The sequence below is a fragment of the Micrasema longulum genome, unplaced genomic scaffold (assembly GCF_059751315.1).
Source record: "Micrasema longulum isolate JH-2025_06_02 unplaced genomic scaffold, ASM5975131v1 h1tg001149l, whole genome shotgun sequence".
In the NCBI taxonomy this organism is placed as follows: Eukaryota; Metazoa; Arthropoda; class Insecta; order Trichoptera; family Brachycentridae; genus Micrasema; species Micrasema longulum.
In genome coordinates, this window is record NW_028278336.1 from 157,059 (window position 1) to 180,207 (window position 23,149).

The 23,149-nt window shown below is 31.9% G+C and overlaps 1 protein-coding gene and 1 long non-coding RNA gene across 13 annotated transcripts in view; one reads left to right on the plus strand and one right to left on the minus strand.

Annotated features, from left to right (window-relative positions):
- AMPdeam (AMP deaminase) overlaps positions 1-23,149 on the minus strand; it is a 90,040-nt gene that overhangs the window by 34,583 nt on the left and 32,308 nt on the right. For 9 of the 12 annotated variants that reach the window (XM_088233787.1, XM_088233788.1, XM_088233792.1 and 6 more), the window contains one exon: positions 9,299-9,443. In XM_088233787.1, the coding sequence (XP_088089913.1) occupies positions 9,299-9,443 (145 nt within the window). Of the gene's footprint in view, positions 1-9,298; positions 9,444-15,676; positions 16,260-23,149 lie in introns of those variants that run through there. The other 3 variants (XM_088233784.1, XM_088233785.1, XM_088233794.1) reach the window with 2 other exon arrangements.
- The window catches only part of LOC148276755 (uncharacterized), a 32,268-nt gene continuing 29,537 nt past the window's right edge, over positions 20,419-23,149 (plus strand). Inside the window, exons 1-2 of the long non-coding RNA XR_015823661.1 lie at positions 20,419-20,556; positions 20,683-20,727. This is a non-coding gene — a long non-coding RNA (uncharacterized LOC148276755). The remainder of the gene's footprint in view (positions 20,557-20,682; positions 20,728-23,149) is intronic.

Sequence of the window (23,149 nt, forward strand, 5' to 3'; positions counted from 1 at the left end):
AATCTTTATGTGAAATCGAGGAATATTTGGATATTATTATTTGGGCTATAATTTTATAAATTTATTCATTGTTTTCAAATAAAAATTGCTCGAAAACTTATCACATAATTACTAGGTCCAAAACAAAAATTATAATCGACAAGAGAAATAACAACCGTCGCCGGTAAACGTTTTTCAAATGAATTAATAAAAAATATTTTAATGCAGGTCCCGGATTTCAATGGTAAGTTAACAAAGTTATGTTCAATTGTCTATAAAGCAAAATTGAACTTTCTGTGTGAAAATGGGAGATTCATGTAAATTAATTTACGACACATTAAATTACAAGTTTTCGACGTAGATACTTAAAATTTTTAAACAAATATAAACATTTTCGTATAGAAAAATCGATTTTATCTAGTAGATAAATAACTAGAGATAACTCTGTTAACTTTCAATTGAAATCGGGTCCCAGGGCCGCGATTACAATGTAAAGATAACAGAGTTCTGTTCAATTGTCAAATTCAAAATAAAATAGTAATTTCTCTACGAAAATGTGTACCTATATTTTTATGAAAATTTTAAGTATATTCGTCGAACCTGTAATAATGAGAAAGTTCGGTAATCAAACTAAACGATAAAAAAAATTGTATCAAATATGATCAGCGCTATAACTTTTATTTTTTGGTGATTTTAAAATTACTCCGCCTGTGACGTCTTAAGTTCACTACGGTGAGTTGTCCTGATTGGTGGGTTGGCTTCCCGGTAACCGGAAATGTATCACAACACTCTGTCATTGGTCGATTTCGGAGAACTAGTGACCTCGTTCAAAGTAGTTCATTTATATCAAAAACATTTTTATTCAATTTTTCTTAGATTTTCGGGAAACTTGGAAATACAATGAAATGCTCTAATTTTTACCGCGCGTAAGAAATCATTTTTTGAATCCAATTTTCCGCTGCACTTAACTTCCGCATTGAACGTGTTTCAAACTTATTAATGGTTTTTACGGAGACAGATAATAAATTAAAGATAACTCTGTTAACTTCCAATTATAATACTGATCATGGATGGTATTCTGAATAAAATTGCGCGCGAAGACATCGCTCTGTTAGCGTGGATTTTGTACGTAAATGCGCGTTAAAAATGCGTTTTCCACGCGCGCTTTGCGTTAAGAATATCAACCCTAGCATTATTAATTATTATATAATATTTATCGAGGCGGCAATAAAATTAAATATACTGTTTGAGGTTGTTGGTGAATGGTATTTCGTTTCGTTATTTTCCATTTTTATTTTCGCCTCATATGCAATTTTATTGAAATGTATCTGTTTATAAAAATATATATATATATATTTTTTTAATAATTATAATTAATTAAATTAATAATTTGACGCGATGAGGAAGTTCAGCACTATGGGAAATTGTATAGAAAAAATGTGTTCGTACGCGCGGTAAAAAATAGAGCATTAAATTGAACCGCGAAGTTTCTTGAAAATGTATGATAAAAATAATAAAAGAGATTTTAAAACAAACGAACTACTTTGCATGACGTTACTAGTTCTTCCGAATCAAGTAATGATAAGAGAGTTGTGATAGTTTTCTGGTTTACAGTAAGTCAACTGACAAATCAGCAGAACTCATCGGGAAGAAGGGGAAGAGAACTTGAGACGTCACACGCGAAGTAATTTGAAAAATACAAAACTTATAATACGGTACATAATTTTTTATTTTTTTTTATTTCGGCTTGGTCTAACAGTCGATTAACAAATACTTTTTTTAAACTATGAACTTCCTCATTGGAATTAATTGTGAATTTTTTTATAATACTCGAAAGGGTTTCCAAAATGGGTGGAGGGCTAACATAAGCAGTAGACTATTCTATAATTATATAAATTATTTAACTACTGAATGTAGTACTGTACTAGACTCGTAGACGATCGTCAAAGAAACTGCCCCAGACCAAACCCGATACTTATAGTAAGGCGATACCCACGAGGGTATTAGCTTGTCCCATAAACCACAGAAACGGAACAAAGAGAAAAATGAACACAAAAACGATGATCGATTACATTACACATGCAATGTTCTAATTGATATTATCCTAAGAACCAGAAATGGCGTGTACAACATTGTTTGCTTTGCTTAATATAATTACAATTTAAAAAGTCTAGTTAAGTGTCCCAATACAATATTACTTTGAAATTAGATAGGAGCAATCAGCTCCCCGCGTAGGGTTAGCACCAGACGAGATTAAAAGCTTTTTTTTTAAATAAATTATATGGAAGTTGCATTATTTTTTACCTTGCTTATAAACAAGGTTCATGATATGCAACTCTTATGTTTTGTTAGCAGGACATCTAGCAGTGGCGAACGATGATTTTATTTACAGGTAAGCTATAAAAATATCATTTGTTTGTACCTACATAGGAGGTACATAATATAATGTAAGTAATATATACCATAAATTGATATTTTTCTGTGGTTCTGTGTGGTACAACAACTCTTATCAGAGAAATCAACTCAAACGATGTAACTTCGTGATATATTATATTATATAGATATATTCTCCATAACTTTGATATATAACTCATTAAAAAATAAATTAAAAATACCATTATGAATTCAGTCGATATCAGGTATTCAATTGAAATGTCAACTGACCGCATTATTCTAGTAATTGATAGTGCTAAAAACGGCCGCGTGGAGCACTAAATTTCCTGCAATATGACGCATGAAAGTCATTATGGTCTTATGTCAAAAGTACTGTAAAAGTATCTCAAAGAAAAATAGTCCTTAAAAAATACTGTTTGAAATACTGTTTTCCAAATCAAGAATCTTCAAATAATTTGTGTAATCTGAAAATCTAGGAGAAAAAACCCGCACTGGGGTTAATACATTAAAAATATAGTATACTTATTTGTATGAAAAAATAAGCTGGAATAATCGGCTAGTTTCTTGGCTCACCGCAGGCGCTGGGCGCGCTTTATTAAAATTTATATTTATATTAGGATAAAAATACAAACGGTGGAAATGATTTAAAATAAATGGTAATTATTTACTTGTTTTTCTGTAAATAAAGTTACAACAAAACATTATTATGGTTGGTCAAACATAATGGTAAGCTGTGCATAATCGCTTCTATACACGGTTCGCCCCTGACATCTAGTGACTATACTAATATGTTCACATGAATGGTGAATGTTACACAGTGTGTAAAGTGGCCACTTAAACCAGCCATTGACAGATCATAAGCCCTGTAGATGCCTAGACTTCTATATTACCTTCTCTTAAATGTTCTTCATCTCTGTTGTAGTATGTTCATATTTATTTTGATTATAAACCTCATCGCCTTATTTTGAAGAATTCGTGTACTTTTAATTTCTCCTTTAAAACATTAACTAAACCTTCATTACATGCCAAATTACTTTTACGTAGAACTTGCTGAAACGCAATGAATGGGTCATGATGACGCACTCGATTTTCCGAATTACAAAAGAATCGTCGGTACTGTTTTTGTATTGAACACAGCGTATATGTGGTTAGACTTTTTTGACCGACATCTCAGTAGACTAAAGAAATAAACAGATTTTCAGTTGAGTCAATAAGAGCAATATTATCAACACTAAACGATTACAAAAACATAATATGTGAAGAATTTTACATCAAAATTTCCAGAAAAACAAACTTTATGAAAGCTGTTGTTAATTGTTTACCTTTATTTAAGCTATTAATTATTTTTTTACTAAAGATCGGACTTTTTTATAAATCAGAACTTTTAACCACCTGTAGTTCAATCACAAATAACTATCGATGTGCTAATAAGCAACGTGATAACAATTTCTCACCATGGTTGTTTATCGAATTCGCGATCGCAATGGAACATTCGTGAACACCTGTATTAAATGTCAAAATATTTTTGTTTCGTGACGTATAATCCTGATGCGCAATCACATATTTGAGTTTCACCGGTATAAATAAAGAAAATATTCAAAAAATGGTACTTTTATTTATTGATTTATTATTTATCATGCTATTTATTGCATTTAACCAGCGGTTAGCAAGCCAAATGTCAAGAAAAGCAGTCGCCATTGTAATTGTAATTGAATTATATTTTTTTTGTATGAGATACTCCTTACTATTTTGCAAATACAATATATTGTATAATTTTTTATAGTAAACGCCGATTTTTCGCCAGTGTACTGTATTTATTTACGAGGAAAACAAACCGACACGAGCGTTGACTTAGATATTACACACGAATTGACTTATGACTGCGATAACTTAAGCATGTTCATTATTGTTCATTGTGATAGCTCAAATGCTTAGCATGTTTTTAAGCACGTCGATAGTTATTTGTGATTAGGCTACTGGGATGGTATTCTGAATCTCCTCTACCCCCTAGAGAATGTTATGAATTTTATCTACAAAATAAAATTAATTTTTCTGTATGAAAAATAGAATATGCATACTTTTTTTTCTGAACATGTACAATTACAGGTTACCGACGAAGGCATTTTAAATTTTTGTGGCCAAAAATTTTTTATACACAAATATCGATTTTACTTTATGCAGTCGAAGATAACTCTGTTTACTTCCGATTTTAATTGCCCCCCTGCCCTGATTTAGCCCCTGGGCCCCGATTACATTGGAAAGTTAACAGTTATTATATATTATTATTTTGAAACATCTGAAATTATAGGATACAGACAAAGATACTTAAATTTTTTATTTAAATATGCACATTTTCATACAGGAAATTTGATTTTATTTAAAAGACAGTTGAAGATAACCCTGTTAACTTCCCATTGTAATACAGGCCCTGTAGCTCAATCACAAATAACTATCGATGTGCTAATAAGCGATGTGATAACATTTTCTCACCGTGGTTGTTCATCGCATTCGCGATCACAATAGAACATCTGTGAACACCAAATAATTAAATGTCAAAATATTTACGTTTTGCGACGTATAATCCTGCTGCGCAATCACATATTTTAATTTCACCGCTGTAAATATGAAAAATATTCCAAAACTGCTATTTTTATTCATTTATTTATTATTTATCATGATATTTATTGCATTTATGGTTAACATTCACCATTCACCATTTTGCCCATGTTTGAACATCCACATTTCCTCGAATCTTCCATCTATTGACTTTTGTGAAGTAAAAGATCTGAAACCTTTATCACGTAGGTGAAATTCATCCGGCTGAACCAAAAATCCAGGAATCCCAGCAAGTCTGCAAGCATTTGGACATAATCAAACATTGTTGAATTACTACCTGATAAAAGAAGAAGTATAAAAATTGGAAAATTGTTTTCAGGTAGGTGATTTGGTTTAGCCGGATGAATCTCACCCACGTGATAAAGGTTTCAGCTCTTTTACTTCACAAAAGTCAACAGATGGAAGAGTCAAAGAAATGTGGATGTTTAAACGTGGGCAGAATGGCGAATGTTACACAGTGTGTAAAGTGGCCACTTAAACCAGCCAATGAAAGGTCATAAGCCCTGTAAATGCCTAGACTTCCATATTCCCTTCTCAAAAATGTTTTCACTTTCTGTTGAAATAAATTTAAATGTTTATTATTCTTCATTGTTATCGCTCAAATGCTTAGCATGTTTTAAAGCACGTCGATAGTTATTTGTGATTGAGCTACTGGTAACCCTATCCGTGACTCCGTAGGTAGTTGGTAATTATAAAGGAATTAAACAATAAAATAAATATGATTAGGTACCGTTTGGTTGTGTGTCGTACAAATTGAATATTAAACACGTGGTTCGTGTTCGTGACAAAATATATAACATAGGATAAACTACTGCTGCATTGTAAATAGACGAATGAAAACATGTAAATAGGAACATTCATGACATCACGTATAATCTTTCTACAGTACAAAATAACGAGCACGATCCATTTCTTCGTAATCAAATAGTTCGTGGGATGTAATGAACACTATAAAAACGTTTTTATAAACGAATGAATGGCATTACGAATTCGAAACATATGTAAGTTCCATAGTCCATAGCCGACGACACACACGTGATAAATTAGTTCACCTGAAGTAGACTACTGACTGACGATGCAATTTCATCATTTTCTATCAAATCCAATACATTCGTATAGTATTGCACGTTAAACCGGGAGCATTGTTTTGCAGTACATTCACATCGTTCCTACTATGAAGAAATGAACTACAAAGGAACGTCGTCTATAAAGAGGACGCAGCCAACGCCAGTCAGCCCGTTCAGTTAGTCGGCCCGACAAGTTCAGTTAACTTCAATCCAGCTCGACGACGTCACTCAGTTCCAGCATGTAGTTCAAGTGCAGTTACTTCAACTCCTCGTCGCCGTAACACTCGCCTGACATAATTCATTATTTATTCGCCATGTAATGAATACGCATCAAACAACAATATCGTGTCTTCTCTGTCAATCTCTAACTGGGGTAGGAACCCAACCAACCCTCAACTACTTAATCCTACACATACATACAGTGAGTTCGAATGTAACCGTGGTGCCTGTTGGAGAACCGAGCAATCATGCACATTTTGTTCGTATCAGTAGCACACTTGAATATTTTATTTTAAAACGATCTGTCATTTTGTGTTTTCGAAAGTTACTATAGTTTTGAAACTAGTGCGGCATGATACCTTCAGATGGGTGTTCGAACTCTCCTCCCCGTCTTTGCCAGACGCTTCGCCCCCCCATCACCAATAAATACAATAAAGAAAATTAAAATACCTATAAGAAAATTTCAAAGGACAAAAATGATTCTTATTAAATCGTTAACAAAAAAGGTTGTAAGCATAGAATTAAGAATAGTCCAGAAGGAGCGTAGAATCATATTTGAATACATCGGACTGTGTCCAATAATTCCCCCACTATGCCTCACTTTCGTCGCGCGCATTCGTGATGCCGCGCGTAATGTTGCACGATGGAAAAAAAATTAATTATAACACAAATGTAAGGTAAAAAAAAAACAATCTGTTAACTTCTCTAAAATTTTATTGTGCACGCGGAAATATTGATTGACACAACAGAGTAGATAAGTAAAGGGTCATTTAATAAGAGTAATTGAATTAATGAACTTTAAAATGATATTTTTATATCATGTTAAATAATATTTAATGTTTTAAAGTTAATGTCGGTCAAATGTCCACGAAATAGTTGTTTAATCCAAGATCCAATTTTCATTGGTTCTCTCATTAGATGAGCAAAGTAGGGTAGAAAAATTTACTACCCGGGCAACACCAACGAAATGTTCATTTTGTTACTTCGACAATCTGACAGATGGAAAAATAATTTAATTTTAAGTAATGCATTTGTAACATACACATTCATTTGTAAATTACACATGAAATGTGATTGCATCCTGTTTCTTTAAGATCCTGGCAGTATTTCTACATTTTAAAAGGACACAACACGGCATAGTTGAATTCAAATCAGGAGTTGCATACTGAGCGACGTCTACAAAGAAACTAATGGGTCAAAAGTAAACTTACTCATTTATGAGTAGTTAAGTCGGCTTTTGTTTGATGTGCGTATGCGGTTTCTGGACTATTTGCAGTGAATAAGCTGATAAAACTATTTAGATGGAAAATGTGGCCGAAAAAGAAAACCACAAAGAAAGAAGATACCTTTTCGTCAAGAAACAATGAAAGCATCCACCCCCTTCCCGAAACTGTTCATAAAGACTTGTCTTTCTTCAGTTTCGCATATCACTATCAATTTTTTTTAAACTAATTAAGCGAAAATTTAATATTTCTTTACAATCAAACTGCGAAAATAAGAAAACAAAGAAACTTTAAAAGCTTTCATTGTACCCCTTATTGCAGTATTGTCAAGAAACAGAAAACTGACCACTTTTAAAGAAAGTTAGCTGTTGCTGGAACAAATTTACATGCCTCAATAGTGCGGCGTCGTCTGCTTGAAGTTGGCTGAAAGGCTCGGAAACCCGTAAAGAAACAGCTCTTCACTACTGTGATGAAGAAAAAGAGGATAACTTGGGCACAGAAATACAAAGAATGGACATAAGACGACTTGAAAAGGGTGTTATTTTTAGATAAAAGCCATTTCTTTGTTCAGGGCATGCGTCACCAGTTTGTTCACTGGTCCAAGTGAAGCACTTTCACAAGCTAACATTCTAAAATCAGTCAAACACCCTATGAAGCAAATATTTTAGGGCTACTTCTTCTTTTTTGGTTCAGAATTATAGTACTTACAACATAAATGATGAATAGTGATAAATTTATAAGTATTTTGCAAAATCTAATGGTCCCTGAACTTTCAAAAATAAATTTGTAAAACCTAATTTTTCAATCAAATCTAGGACCTTGCCATGCGTCCAAGATTGTAAAATATTTCTTCGCTGACATGGTGTAACCGTTTGGATTGACATAGCAATTCACCAGAACTCAATTCAATTGAGAATTTGTGGTCCATCTCCAAAACTAGACTAAGGAATATGGATTGCACAACCAAAATTGAGTTGCTCGAGTCGGGGGTTGAAATGTGCTACCGAGATGCGGAAATCCATAATAACTGCAAATCATCTGTAGAATCTATGAAAAAACGTATTTAAATTGTGCTTCAAGCCAAAGTTGGACATATTAAATATGATTTATTTAAATTTTGTAAGTGATTGCTTTTTTATATGAATTAAACACATTTAAAAATAATACATTTCAAAAAACTTTTTGTACATAATCTTCATTGTACATTGGCGGGCCTATTGCCAAATGGAAATTTCTTCCAACCAACCAATAAAATAACAGTTTTATTTTTATTATTCAATTTAAAACATATTCAATAGAAAATAAATATTAAAAAAAAGCTTAAGATATTTAAAAATACAAATAAATGTATTTGTGTATAAGTTACCTGAAATCAATAGCATTACTTAATGGGAAAAGGAAAAAAGAGGAAAGAGAAAAGGAGAAGAGATTAAGGAAGAGAAAGGAGATGTTTCTTCAGACGTGAACAGAGATAATGTAGTAACATCTTTGATGGTGGATGGGAGATGATTCCACAGTCGAGCGGCATGGACACTATATGAGTTGAAGAAAGAGGAATTGTGGATGGGTATTAAGAGAGTGCTTTGAGAATTAGAACGAAGAGGTAAACCACGAACTGATAAGCCTAGAAATTTTTCACGCAGGTATATAGGAGCGTAAGGACTATGAAGTACATTGAACAGAAGATAAAGGGAGTGATAGTCTCTCCGCTGTCTAATTTATTACACATATATTTGCACAAGGGTGTGTATCATAATACAATCTCTATTCAACAGGCAAGCGTAAGCAATATTGACTTACTTGACATTGAGCTGGCGCTGTATGGCGAGCTTCTTCTCTATCTGCTCTATGGGGAACTGGGGCACCTCGTACGGCGCCGACAGCTCGTTGGGGTGATCCGCCCCCGACGCCGACGGCGGGAAGGGGGACGTGGGGCTCTCGCTCCCTGCAAACGAGGAAACACGTGATTACACTCGATATCGCAAACCCTGCGTCCGGGCGGATGAAAAATACAGTTATGTGTGTGAAATAGACCCAGAATCCTGGACGAGTGTTTTCATTTACAATCAGGTAAAAATCCTGAAAAGGGAAATCGAACAGAAAATGTCCGCCACGTAGGGTTGTCGTTTGCGTGTTGGCCTATCATGCTTGAGGTCCTGGGTTCGATTCTTAGGAGGGTTAACATAAAATATATTTGTTTATATGAAATGATAAAAAGAAAGAAAATCTCACAATTACGATATTCAAAATCACGCGATTAAAAAAAATAAGTAAATAAACATTAAGTCATTTCTGAAAAAAAATTACGGTAATTAAAATTTTAGCTATTAGTTAGCTACATAATTTTTTATTATCATACATATATTTAACTAAAATGTTACTTTTCGACCAGCCGATTACGACTCTTGAAATTTGGTACATAAACATATTAAAAGCATTTTAAAAATTGAAAATACTTATAGCTTATTAAATCATCAAGCGTAAATTTTATTTTAAATATTTGAAAATAATAGATTTAAAAGAAATGTTATAAAAAAATGTTTTTTTTAAAGAAATACGAGCATTTAAATTTTTTTTTTCAGGATACAATATCCGGTAAACAAACTAGACTGCCATGTTTACGAAAAATTAGCGAAAATTCACAAAATTAGACAATAAACAAACAAAGCAGATTCATACTAGACATTTTCCGGTATCCAAATTTCTTGGGAATTTACCGACGGAAAAGTGACGAACTAGATAACATAATTAGAGGAGAATGAATTATAGAACCACTGTAGTTTTTTTTTTATTTCAGGTTGAATTTGATCGTAAAGTTTTTTTTTAAAGCGTAATATCATATTTTTTAACCCTAGTTTGAGGGAAGTTCCGACGTATTTTAATCACAAATTGTTATGACTACCAACAGATAATTTAAAAAAGTTCGTGATGCTTAAATGCTTGAAGGTCAAATTTTGGAAAAATCTCAATAAAGTATAAAAATTGATATATCTCCCAAACTATAAAACTTTAGCTAGGGAAAGTAAGGTCCAAAAATTAGCAAATGACCTCCTTTTTGTGTGAATTTGCTATGGCGGGTTCAGTTCCAGTCATCCTGTATGCATTGTAATCACTATCATTCTTTTCCAACTAATCAAATCGTATTCATTAAAGATCCCCGACACTAAACCATGAGGAAAATAAATAAAAGCTTTTAAAAAAAAGAAACAAGTGTTTTTGCAAGAAACAAATTTTGTAAGATTACATGCAAACCACAAGCACCACCATCGATGAATTTGTGGATTGTACTACAAATTGAGCATGATAAACATAATTATTTACGTAACAGAAGCAAGAAACATTATAATGTGTGGTGTGTTAGTGGTTTACAACATAAAGTGTCGAACATAATAAAAATTTCACACATTATGTGTACTTCATTTTAAAGATATAAACATCAGTTTTCCAGAACCGTCTTTAAAATCAATATTTCACGCCCATCCTGCCAGGAATCGAACCTATGATCTAAAGCGTGGTTGGCAAACGCGTCGATTACTACACCATATCTCCTTGTCTCCACTCGGTTTTCTTCTCCGCGATTTTTGACCGAGAGTATCCAGTCGAAATCACTCGTCCACGGTTGGTTCTTTTTCACACACAAAACTGGATAAAAGTTCAGATGTAAATAACAAAAGATGTGACTCACAGATATAATTTTAGACCTAAGACAACTCACAAGTCACAACATGTATCATATTTACGAGCTCGTGTACGACGTCCATACATGAGTCAGTAGTTGGCAGGTATTTTAAATTGTTTTTATTATTAATAAAACATAAACCATTGATCAATGTAAATCGATCGAATAAAAAAAAATCATTTGTAGTTGTTCATGAAAAAAGTATTTTATGTCTTATTTTTTAGTAAATAATTGTCTTAAACACACTATTATGGGCTTGTTTATTCGTTTTTATATCAATTTTCGGAAACAGAGTTTCATGTTTGCACGAAAAAACTGATAAAATCGATTTGATCGGTACATACACGGATCAGTTCCCATTACCAGTGCCATTAGTTTGGCAGCTGTCATTTTAATCAAGCTAAACTTTAAGGACTATAGTGGTTCTGCATTACATCAATCATTAAAACTTATTTGGATCATTCGGAAATGATAAATGAAAAATAAAATAAAGACAAATATTAAATTTAATTTTAACTTCAACATACATAAAATAAATACAAGAGCATCAAATAATTTAACTTGCGAACAACCTAGGACCAATAGAAAAAGAAACAGTTTTTTGTATACAGCAATACATTTTTACAGTTCACTTTCTAATGATCTAAAAAATATACAAAACATGTACGTACTTAAAAAACACCTAAATAAAACAGTTCTTACAGCCCGTGTGACGAGTGATATGTGATGTTATTTTATTGAATTTTTATTTAAATTATTGTGTTATTTTATATAATATCCCCTCATACCAGCACTTTTGCTGATTGGGAATATTTCGTACTAATAAAATATGTAATTAAATGTAATATGTAAAGTTTAAAAACCTTGTATTTTGTCATAAATAAATAAATAATAATAATAATAATAAAAGGTATGTTAACAGACAGTTATTTAATAGAAAATATGTTTTTGTTGAATCCACTCTAAACACATAATATTGAGTGTTTACAGTATCTATAAATAGTTTCAGATAACCCGAGATACCGCCGGTCATTTCTTCAGATAAAAAGAAAACCATTTCTCACTGCATTGATAAAAACAAAGATTTTTCACTTGGCCGAGTTTCGTAACAAACCTTTTGTGATAAGAAATTGGTCAAAGTTTAACGCAGATTTGTTTTTCGAGTCATTAATTACCATATTGATGTGCCATATATTTGTTTTTTATTGTTTTTATTATTATTCTACATTCTACATTGTTTTGCACCACAACAGGCCAGGAGGCCTAATTACAGTGGTGAATTACATCACAAAGCACCCAGGATTGAGAAAAATCACATTTTTAATTTTTGTGTTCTCACCGGGAATCGAACCCGGAACCTTCCGTGCGTGAGTCAAGCGTCTTGACCACTACACCACGGAGGCCACCGTGTTTGCGTTTCTGATACTATCTAATATTGATTTGTGATGATATACTCTTGCGTCTGTGTCAACTAATTGCTCCCAACTCAACAAAGGACTTTTAGTCCCACGGAGTTGGGACTTATGTCTCAAATAATGTGTAAAAAACTTCTTTAAGAAAAAGAAAAAAACACTTCATTATACAATTACAATTTTTTTAGTAAGATTCCTAAGATGATTTTAAAAGAAAATGTTGACAAAGCTTTTAAGAAAAAAAATATTAAATGGTTAATGTGTAACAAAGCTTTATATTGATTTTCATTTAATGTCATGTTTTTTAATTTTTATAAATAAATTTTGTGTGAAAATTAGGTTTGCTTTTAGTTCTTAATAATGTTTATATTACTTTTTAAATTTATATAATTTCTCTAACGTTTCTCTTTGTAAAGGAAAAATAAGAAACCTGCTGACAAGCCGGTTTCGCGGTTTAGTGGGTTTCATTATTTTTCCTTTAATATTTTCTGTTCATGTTTTTACCTTCTATAAAAATATATTTAAAAAAAATATTTAAAAAATATATAAAAAAATTGAAAGGAATTGTTATAAAAAACCATGAAAACTTTTTCATGATTTTTTCGACCACATCGAAAAGCCATTTTCGACACAGATTTTTTAATGTAATAATAAATTATTTATCTTCCAAGAACTCGACAATCTAAATATATTATGTGTACAAGTAAGTTTCCGTTCTTTTAAAAAAGTTGGCGCCACCAGAGTGATGGTTAAAGCTGTCACTTGTCAGATGCAAAACGCTATTATCGTAAGGTGGACATCAGATCTGTCAACAACATAACCTTGCAGTATTGGTGAATTTTTGTCAGAATAATATATTCTTTTGTGTGCAAAAACGACTAGTTTTGAGCCTAATAATAGACATTTGCGGGAACTTTTGATTTACTTCTTCAATTTAAAGAAATCTGCAACTGAGGCGCATCGATTGCTTGTAGAAGCATATGGTGAAGCTGTCTTAAGTGAGAGAAGTTGTCGTGAGTGGTTTCAAAAGCTGAACGGTGAATTTGACAACGAAGACAAAAACGTAGCGGAAGGCCGAAAGTGGAGTAAGAAGACGCGGAATTGGAAGCATTATTGGATCAAGATTCGTGCCAAAAGCAGAAAGAACTTGCATTTACATTGGGTGTGACTCAAAAATAAATTTTACATCGGTTGGAGTCATTGGGAATGATTCGAAAACAAAGAAATTGGGTTCCATTTGATCTGACGCCGAGAAACGTTGAGCGCCGATTTTCCACATGTGAAATGCTGCTTGCCAGACATAAACGAAAGGCTTTTCTGCACTGGTGATGAAAAATGGATCCACTTTGATAATCCAAAAAGACCACCTGGCCATGCTTCAACATCTACAGGTAAGCCAAACATTCATGGAAAAAAACTATTGTTGTGTATTTGGTGGGATCAGCTTGGTGTCGTGTGAGTTGCTCAAACCGAACGAAACCATTACTGGAGCTGTCTACCGAACACAATTGATCAGATTGAGTCGAGCACTCGGGGAAAAGCGCATCCACTACTACTCCAGACACAACAAAGTTATTATTCTCCTGCATGACAACGCTCGTCCACATGTTGCGGCGCCGGTCAAAACCTATTTGGAAACACTCAAATGGAAAGTTTTACCCCACCCAGACATAGGGCCTTCGGACTACTACTTGTTCCAATCGATGGCACATGGCCTGGCTGAGCAGCACTTCACATCATGTAACAAAAATGATCGAGATACGCTGCGATTGGTACTAATGCAGTGCCCTATGCACCATAAGGTGCGGAACGGGAATGATGATGATTTAGTATCAGAAGAGTACTCCTTCCATCATACAATATATATATAATACAAAACAACAAAAAAAATATAAATTTATATGTACAAATTCTAGCTACCCACTAAAAACCAGCCTTAATTCGAAAATATGAGGTAGATCAATGGTTTTAAAAAAAAAATATTTGTTAATAGACTATTAACTAAGCCAAAAATTTTTTTATAGTAAAGAAATATTTACGTTCTGATACTTTGCCCAATTTTTTCAATTAGTTGCAAAAACTCACTTTGTATTAGAAAATGGGAATCGAGTTGGGGGAGTGGGGTTTGAACATCAGACCTCTGATCCGCGAGTCCGCAACACTAGCCATGGGACCACAAACCGATTTGTTTCGTATCACATGTACTTATTCAATATTTATGTTGAAATAGCGCATTGTTTTACAACCGGTTTTTCAGGACAGGAATTCACCATATTTAAATGAACTAATAGCTACCATTATCAAATAATATATACATATAAGCTATTGTGCTATACCATTTCAAGTGTATTTACTAAGTGTATTATTTAAATAGCAATAAACTTAACAATATTTTAAGTGTGTCCAAATAATTGTAGACAAGCTGAATTTCCTCCCTTGGGAGTTATTTAGATTTAAATTTTTGCAACAGATAAGGGAAAACATTTTTGAGAAGGTAATATGGAGATGAGAAGGTAAAACTCAACAGATGGAAGAGTAAGGGAAATGTGGATGTTTAAACATCGGCAAAATGGTGAATGTTACACAGCGTGTAAAGTGGCCACAATCCAGCCAATGACAGGTCATAAGCCGTGTAACTTCCATATTACCTTCTCAAAAATGTTTTCCCTCTCTGTTACAACAAATTTAAAACTAAGGGGGTAGCCATAATTTCGTCCCTAGATTAGTCCCTGATTTAGAATGGTGAATAATGAATGTTACACAGTGTGTAAAGTGGCCACATAAACCAGCTAATTACAGATCATAAGCCGTGTAAATGCCTAGATTGCCATATTACCTTCTCAAAAATGTTTTTCCGCTCTGTTGCAAAAAATTTATAACTTGATTAGATTATAGTCAAATTATGCAAAAATCAAAGTAATTCTTATTTAATAAATATAAGGGTTAAGTTAAGTTAACAAGGTCACATTCTGATATTAAACGGCTAATTATAAACACAGTAAAAAATATTGTAATTATAATGTACACGCTAAATGGTAACACGTTGTACAATATTATTATATTTCATTATGTTAGTAAGGTACATACTTTGTTTTAAACGTTGTAACTTGGATTCAGACATCCTGTCACTAAAGTCGTCTTTGTCGAAACTGTACTTCACCAAAGAAGATTTTCTAAGGGAGCTCACACTGCGAGTATCTTCCCCTTCTGGGTAATACATTTTTAATAATAAGCGCATACAAGGCAACGATAAATCACGCAGATTTAATTATGGTTTATTTTGTTGTTCACACACGCGCGCTTACTTATCCGAACACTAAAAAACAGATAAAAATAGCGCACTGTCGATAAATAAAAACAATAATCAAATCGCAATAAAAAATATACGACTCAATTGCAGATGTGTACTATGCAGTCAGCTGGGACACATAAACAAAACAAAATATACAATATCTGTCCGCTGAAGCTAATATACTTTTAGCATTTCACAGTCAGGTGCCAACATAAAAAATAGATTTACGTAAAAAATATATATATATTGATGTGATAAATGTTTGATAATATTTTAAAGCGCCACGCGATTTGGTATCTTGGTAATAATTTTATGGAGCTGCACACAGCGTAAGTTTAGTTAGGCGCCCGCACAGAGACGCATGCGTCGGCAAACTGAAAGGCGCGCGAGCGGGGCACGGGGCATGGGGCATCGGTAATCGGTTCAGAAGTGATGAATAATAATTACTGTTTATTGTTCCTACCCGCGTCAGACAATCTGACACGAATCTGTAATCGCAGCTCGAGAATGCCTCCAAATATTCACGGATTAATTATTCATCACGTACGTGCGAGACGCGAGACTAGATCTAATAATATATTATGTACACAACTCACATCGTCGAGATCGTAGAACAACGACGGATGTGCGTAAAATGCGACATTGACTTTCTTTTAAATTTGATTTAGAAAAAGTTTTATTAAGTTTTATAGTTTTTTTTTTTTAATTTCACTGGGGATGCTAGGCTATCAGTCATTATGGAGGAGGGACGTTCATTTGGGTGTTCACTTTTTCCAGGTGATCGGTGGTCGCATACATAACTCAGAAATTCTGATGGATGTAGGTCTGTTCGTACCTGATAACTATCTTCGACAAAGACAGCATCGATTATTTTACCTACCGCGATGCAGAACCAACCTTCCAATGGTTATGCCGGTTGGTAGAGAAATCTTGCTACTTAATCCCATCACCTCGGATGTCGACATATTTCACGACAGTGGGCTTTCCCTTAGGAAAGCACTTTCTAACTTTTGATTTTTCTTTTTACATTTTGTTATATTATTTTAATAACATAACTATCTACTGTAATTTGTGATCTATTATTGTATTTAGAATGAATTGGGTCTTTTTTCTGTAATGTTCTAAATATCTGAATAAATAAATTAAATTAAATGAAATAAAATAAAAGCCTTTTATTTCAGGGGTGATATTCCAAACGCTAGAAACACTTTTATCTCGCGTATTTACATACAAAATACGTATAAAATCGATTCAAAAAAGCACCGCAGGTCCCGTATTACAATCGGAAGTGAACGTTTATCTTTAATATTATATTTATTTATATATTAGAAAAATCACATAAGCCAAATTACAAACAAATATTCTACTTAGACACTAAGGATAAATCAAGCAAGCGAAAGAGTGCGGTGTAGCGGAATACTTGAGAGGATCTATCGGTTCCTATAAAGGCAATGTCTGTTCTAAGGAACCGATATGTTGCGACAAAAATAATATAATCATTTAGGGTCGTATTTGCAAAAGTGTACACGGATACAACAAGTATGAATGTAATATATAAGTAGTATACATTCAATACGAAAAGTCTATTTAAAATATTTAAGGTTCATACAGTAGACACTCTTTATAAAATAAATTCTATTTTACAAAAAATTATAAAGAAGAAAAAATAAAAGAATTTGAGATGAATAAGTCACTCAGATACCAACGTAATATTAAAATTCCTAAATTCCATACAAGTCATGGTCAAAATAGCTTTATCTTCAAAGGTTTAAAAAATTATAATAATCTTCCCAATGAACTAAAAACTATGAAAAATAATACTCGTATATCAATAAATAAATTGAAAGTTAATCTAAAGAAATTTTTTTAACACGTGTTAACACACAACATTAAATTTTAATTAATATGAATATATTATTGTTTTACGTTTTTTCTTTATATATCCTATGTTTTTATTTTTCTTTCTCATGTACTCGTATTTAAAGTTAAATAAACTCTTATGAATGAACAACTGAAACCGTGTAAGTCACTCTCCAAGAACAAGAGTTAGTCTTTTTTTTGGAGAGTTAACTTAACTGGATAACATTTACTAGATGTGTAAAAGTAGTTATGTTTAGAATTTTACAAAAACATGTACTCTTTATGAAGTTTATTAATAAAAAAAATATATAAAAAAATGTTTATAATAAAAGAGGTATGTATATAATAAAATAAATATGTACATAATATATAAATATGTATATAACATATAGGTACAAATTAAGTTATAATTGTCAACAAATTTTCTGACTCTTTGCTGCCGATGTCTATCAACCATTTGCCATTTTTTTCCCTAAAAGTAAAATTAAGTTTTCTGTATGAAAAATAGGAAATGTGTGTTATTTTTTTTTCCTAAAAATGTTCAACTATTACAAGTCATCATCATCATCGTTCCCTTTCCGCACCTAATGGTGCATAGGGCACTGGATTGGTACACCAATTGCAGCATATCTTGATATTTTTTGTTACATGAAGGTAAGATGATCAGTCTGACGCTTCAGGTACCGGTCCACGGACTATATAATATGCTGGTGTTAAAAACCCTGTTCAAACAAATATTTCGTGTCGACTCTGTCAGGAATCGAACCCGAGACCCCTTGCATGGTAGGCAAACGCGCTGACCACCACATACAATGCCGACAATATTTAAATATTTTAGTTTTGTCGGCCTCGTGGTGTAATGGTCAACGAGTTAGCCTGCCATGCAAGAGCTCTCGGGTTCGATTCCCGACATGGTTGATGTGAAATATTTATTTAAATGGGTGTTTTCACACTAGAATATTTCATAGTCGCTAGACTGGTACCTGAAGCGTAAGAAAGAAACAATCAACATCTGCAAATACAACTAAAAAATATTCAAAAAGAGCTGAGAAATGATATAAGAAATTCTAAAAAACAATACTTTCAACAACAAATAGCATGCGCAGAAGGAAACAGTAATAAATTATGGAAAATTATTAAAAATATTAAATCAGATACAAAAATACCATCACCATGTATAAAGGAAATAAAACAAATGGATGGAAAAGTAACAAATAATCCGGTAGAAATAACAAGTTTAATTATTTAACTTATTATTAAAATTTATTTAACGTATTTGTAAATATGGTACGGCCTTATTTTTTAGTTTATCGTAATGCTTAAGTCTTAAGGCTGTAGTCTGGTAAAACGAACGCAAAATTAGTAAATCATACGATTTTGCCATTTTAAAACGAATGTTTGTCAAAAATCGCGCAATAAAAAAAATTAAAAATTATGTATGAGATAAAAACAATACTTTTTATAGGTATTTCTATCAAAAAATGTACTTCAAAGTTTCATATAACTAAAATATAATTACTTTTAGACCGGCAGATTACGCCATTTCAAATTTAGACTAAGCTTATTAATCTGGGATCTCAATAAAGACTAAGTATTGAACTGATTTTTTTTTAAATGATTTAAAGATAATAAATTTAAAAAGGAGATGGCCGCGGCAGAATTTTATTTTTTTGTTTTTGAAAAGAAATATAAGCATTTTAAAGCACATAAATTTTTGTAAAATTTTTTTTTATTTCTACGTAAATTATGCAATCAGTAATACCATAAAAAATTTGAAAATATTGAAATAGTTTAGTTAAATCCTTTTTTTATAGAACTGTATTTTTTTTAAATTTATTTTTTTATTTATATATAATTACTTTCAGACCGGCAGATTACGCAATTTCAAAATTTAGACTAAGCTTATTAATCTGGGATCTCAATAAAGACTAAGTATTGAACTTAAATTTTTAATAATGATTTGAAGATAATAAATTTAAAAAGGAGATGGCCGCGGCAGAATCTTATTTTTTTGTTTTTGAAAAGAAATATAAGCATTTTAAATCACATAAATTTTTCCTTTATTTCTACGTAAAATTATGCAATCAGTTATACCATAAAAAAATTTAAAATATTGAAATAGTTTAGTTAAAACCTTTTTTTATAGAACTGTATTTTTTTATTTTTTTTCAATACGATAATTCTAGTTGTAATATTCAATTTTAAACAATGTCTTATTTGGGTCTTTATTACATTCAGATCGGCCCTCAGAGCGGCCGCAGACGGACGTGTTTTCTGTGCTCAAAATTTTAATGCCTTTTTCAAAACAAAATTTAGTTCGAAACATATATTTTTTGTGTTCCTTCTAACACAATTTAAACCAGGATCAAAACCAAGTTATTTTTTGAATGAATAGTTTGTTTGAATTTGATAAATCATTCAAAAATGTAATTTCACGTCATATTCAAATAACAATTAACGGCGTCATTTTACTCGTACACAAAAACGGTCAAATTGCACATTTATCTAGGACATACCAGCACTCGGTAGGTACTATGTACAAAGTGTACACTAAACAGCCATATAATTATTACAATGTCGCGAACGCAGCCAACTTCATTGTGATGGTTTGACGTTTTGCTTGGCCGGCCGCTTAGACTAATAATATTTTCTATCAATCAGAATTACTTTATTATAGAAATCAAAGACGAGTGATACTTTAATCCATAAATTTGGAATATTTAGTGACCGATTTTATCATAACAATGCCGAAAAAACCAACGAAAAAACCAAACGAAAACTAAATCAATCCCAATTTCCAAAGGAGAAATGCAATGTAAGTTGGATTTGATTAATTTATTAGTATTAAAATTTAGAATACAAAAGACAGACATTTGATTTACATAAATCATTGTATCACCATTACAAATAAATGTAACAGTTTATTATTTGCTTATTTTAGGATTCAAAAAAGCTCAAATTAACTAAGGCCTGTGGAGAATACACTGTAAGTTATTGTCTTATTTACTTAGATAAATAAAATTCCTACAACATTTTACAAAACAATACTAAATGTACAAATAAGTTTGAATTTGGTAATGTATCCCTAAATAAAACACGTTTATTGGATTTCTATTTTACTTTATTTGTTTAAAAAGACCAGAGTTTATATTGTGACGCATTCCGTCGTTTGAAAATGTCCTAACAAGACGAAACGCGTCACAGTATACGCTCTTATATATTTAAAAAAATAAAGTACAATAATTAATTAAGTAATAAAGTACAAAGAATTCTACCAATTGTCTGCATTCACAATAAAAAAGTACAAATAATAATTATTATAACCCTTATTTTCTAAATATTGACTATCAATAAGTAGTACCTCGTTTTTTTTAAAATAATAAATAAGTTTTGTTGGGTCAGTATATCGTATGAACTGTCGCCATTTTAAAGGTGTAAAAATCCTATACAAATCTTCATACAAAAAAGCCGGATTACAAATGTCGAATCAACGAGTGGAGGCGTATATTTTTTTTTTTTTCAATAAGAAAAAATGTCCATTATTCACGTTTCACTCGCCGAGAACTTGTACTATTAATCTGTGCCGAGGACGGTGGACGTCTCTACCACTGAGTCCACGAAACTTAAAAAAAAAAAAAAAACGTTATTTTTATGTACATATACAAATAATCGCACAATGGGGGAATCGTAAAACATAATTATGAAAAGCAGAAGCTTCGTTGTCCCGTTTTCCCGTTTTCCTCACTACAAAACTGAAACGATAGAATTTTTTTCGATAGAATTAAGGGGGGCTGCGTTGGTTTGGACATGTAGAGCAAATGGACAGCGAAAGAACGGCTAAAAGAATCTACGATGCGAATGTTGATGGATGCAGAAAACGAGGAAGACCGAGAAATACATGGCATGATCAAGTCCAGCAAATACTTGAAGATAGACATGTCAAGAGTAGAAATAATCGGCGTGTGTGCATGAGAAGATATACAAGGTGTTCTTTAAACCCTGTCACATCCGAAACCACAATGATCAGTATGGGCAAGAAGACATATTAGCATATTTAAAAAAATATTTATAACAAAGAAAATTTTTAAAAGTAAAATATAAAAAAAAACAAATGGTTGCTTACTTCTGCAAGGGAGAAGTGAGGGGAGCGCAGCGCAGTATCAGATTCCCCCCCCCCCTCGTTTCTCCCTGCAGAAGTAAGCAACCATTTGGTTTTTCTGATATTTTATATTTTAAAATTTTATTCGTTCTAAAAAAATATTTTAATGTGCCAATATGTCTTCTTGCTCATACTGATCATCGTGGTTTCGGATGTGACAGGGTTTAATGAACAGCGTGTATGTATGAATGTAGAGGAAGCGAGGTCTGTATGCAAAGACAGAGTGATATGGCGTTCTATCATCTCTGCTTACCCCTACGGAAAACGGCGAAATGGTTTGTTTGTTTGTTTATATATATGTATGCCGTTTGGTTAAAAAAAACTTTACTACTTGTGTGAACAGAGCTTACAATAGATAACTATATACGTTTTGAATAAATAAAATTAAAAAATTTCAAATTTTCAAATTTTTAGCTTTTTCAAATTTTAAAGATTACTTGCTATTTGCTTTACTTGTTATTCCTTCTGTATTTTTTCTTTTTTCTCTGCTGCATTGGCATGTTTTTATACTTTTAAACTACTTTTAATTACTTATATTATATATGTAAATAAAATCAATATATTGCTGCTCTTACTATAATGTGTCATTAATTTTGAAGATGTTTTTTAAATTGACAATTTATTGTCTTATATTTCACTTAAAGATTCTTCTGATCGTTTCTTTGAATCCCTTAAAATAAATTTGTGTATATTTATATTTTTCCTTTTTTTTAAAAAAAATGTTATTACTATTTTATTTTATTTTTACATCTGAGCATGTTTTTCATTCTTTATTTCAATTTTTAATCACTCTTACAAATTTTCTTAATTTTTAATATTATTTCCATTTGTAAATACTCACTACCAACTACAAACTTTAAAATATCTTTTTTTCACTTAAATTTTAATTTTTAAACAACTTTCATTTATGTTTTTCTTTTTCCTTCTCTTTTTTATACTTTCATAATTAACCTTACATATAATTGCTTTATAATATGGAAACTTTACTGATCCATTAGAATTAAGTCTAATTTTGTAAAATATTAAACTTTGTAACCGTACTGTATATTTCCTAAATAAAATATTAAAAAAAAAAAAAAAAACAGTATATTTGGTTATTTTTCCATTATTTTATTTTTGGGACAATGAGAGAGTATCCTGTAACCTTAAAAGTTGGGTATTTTTTTTAATTCAGATGCCAAAAGTTAGTCAATAACAAGTGTCAGATCTCGGGCAACAAAATCCCAGTGTAATATTTATACATTTCCGA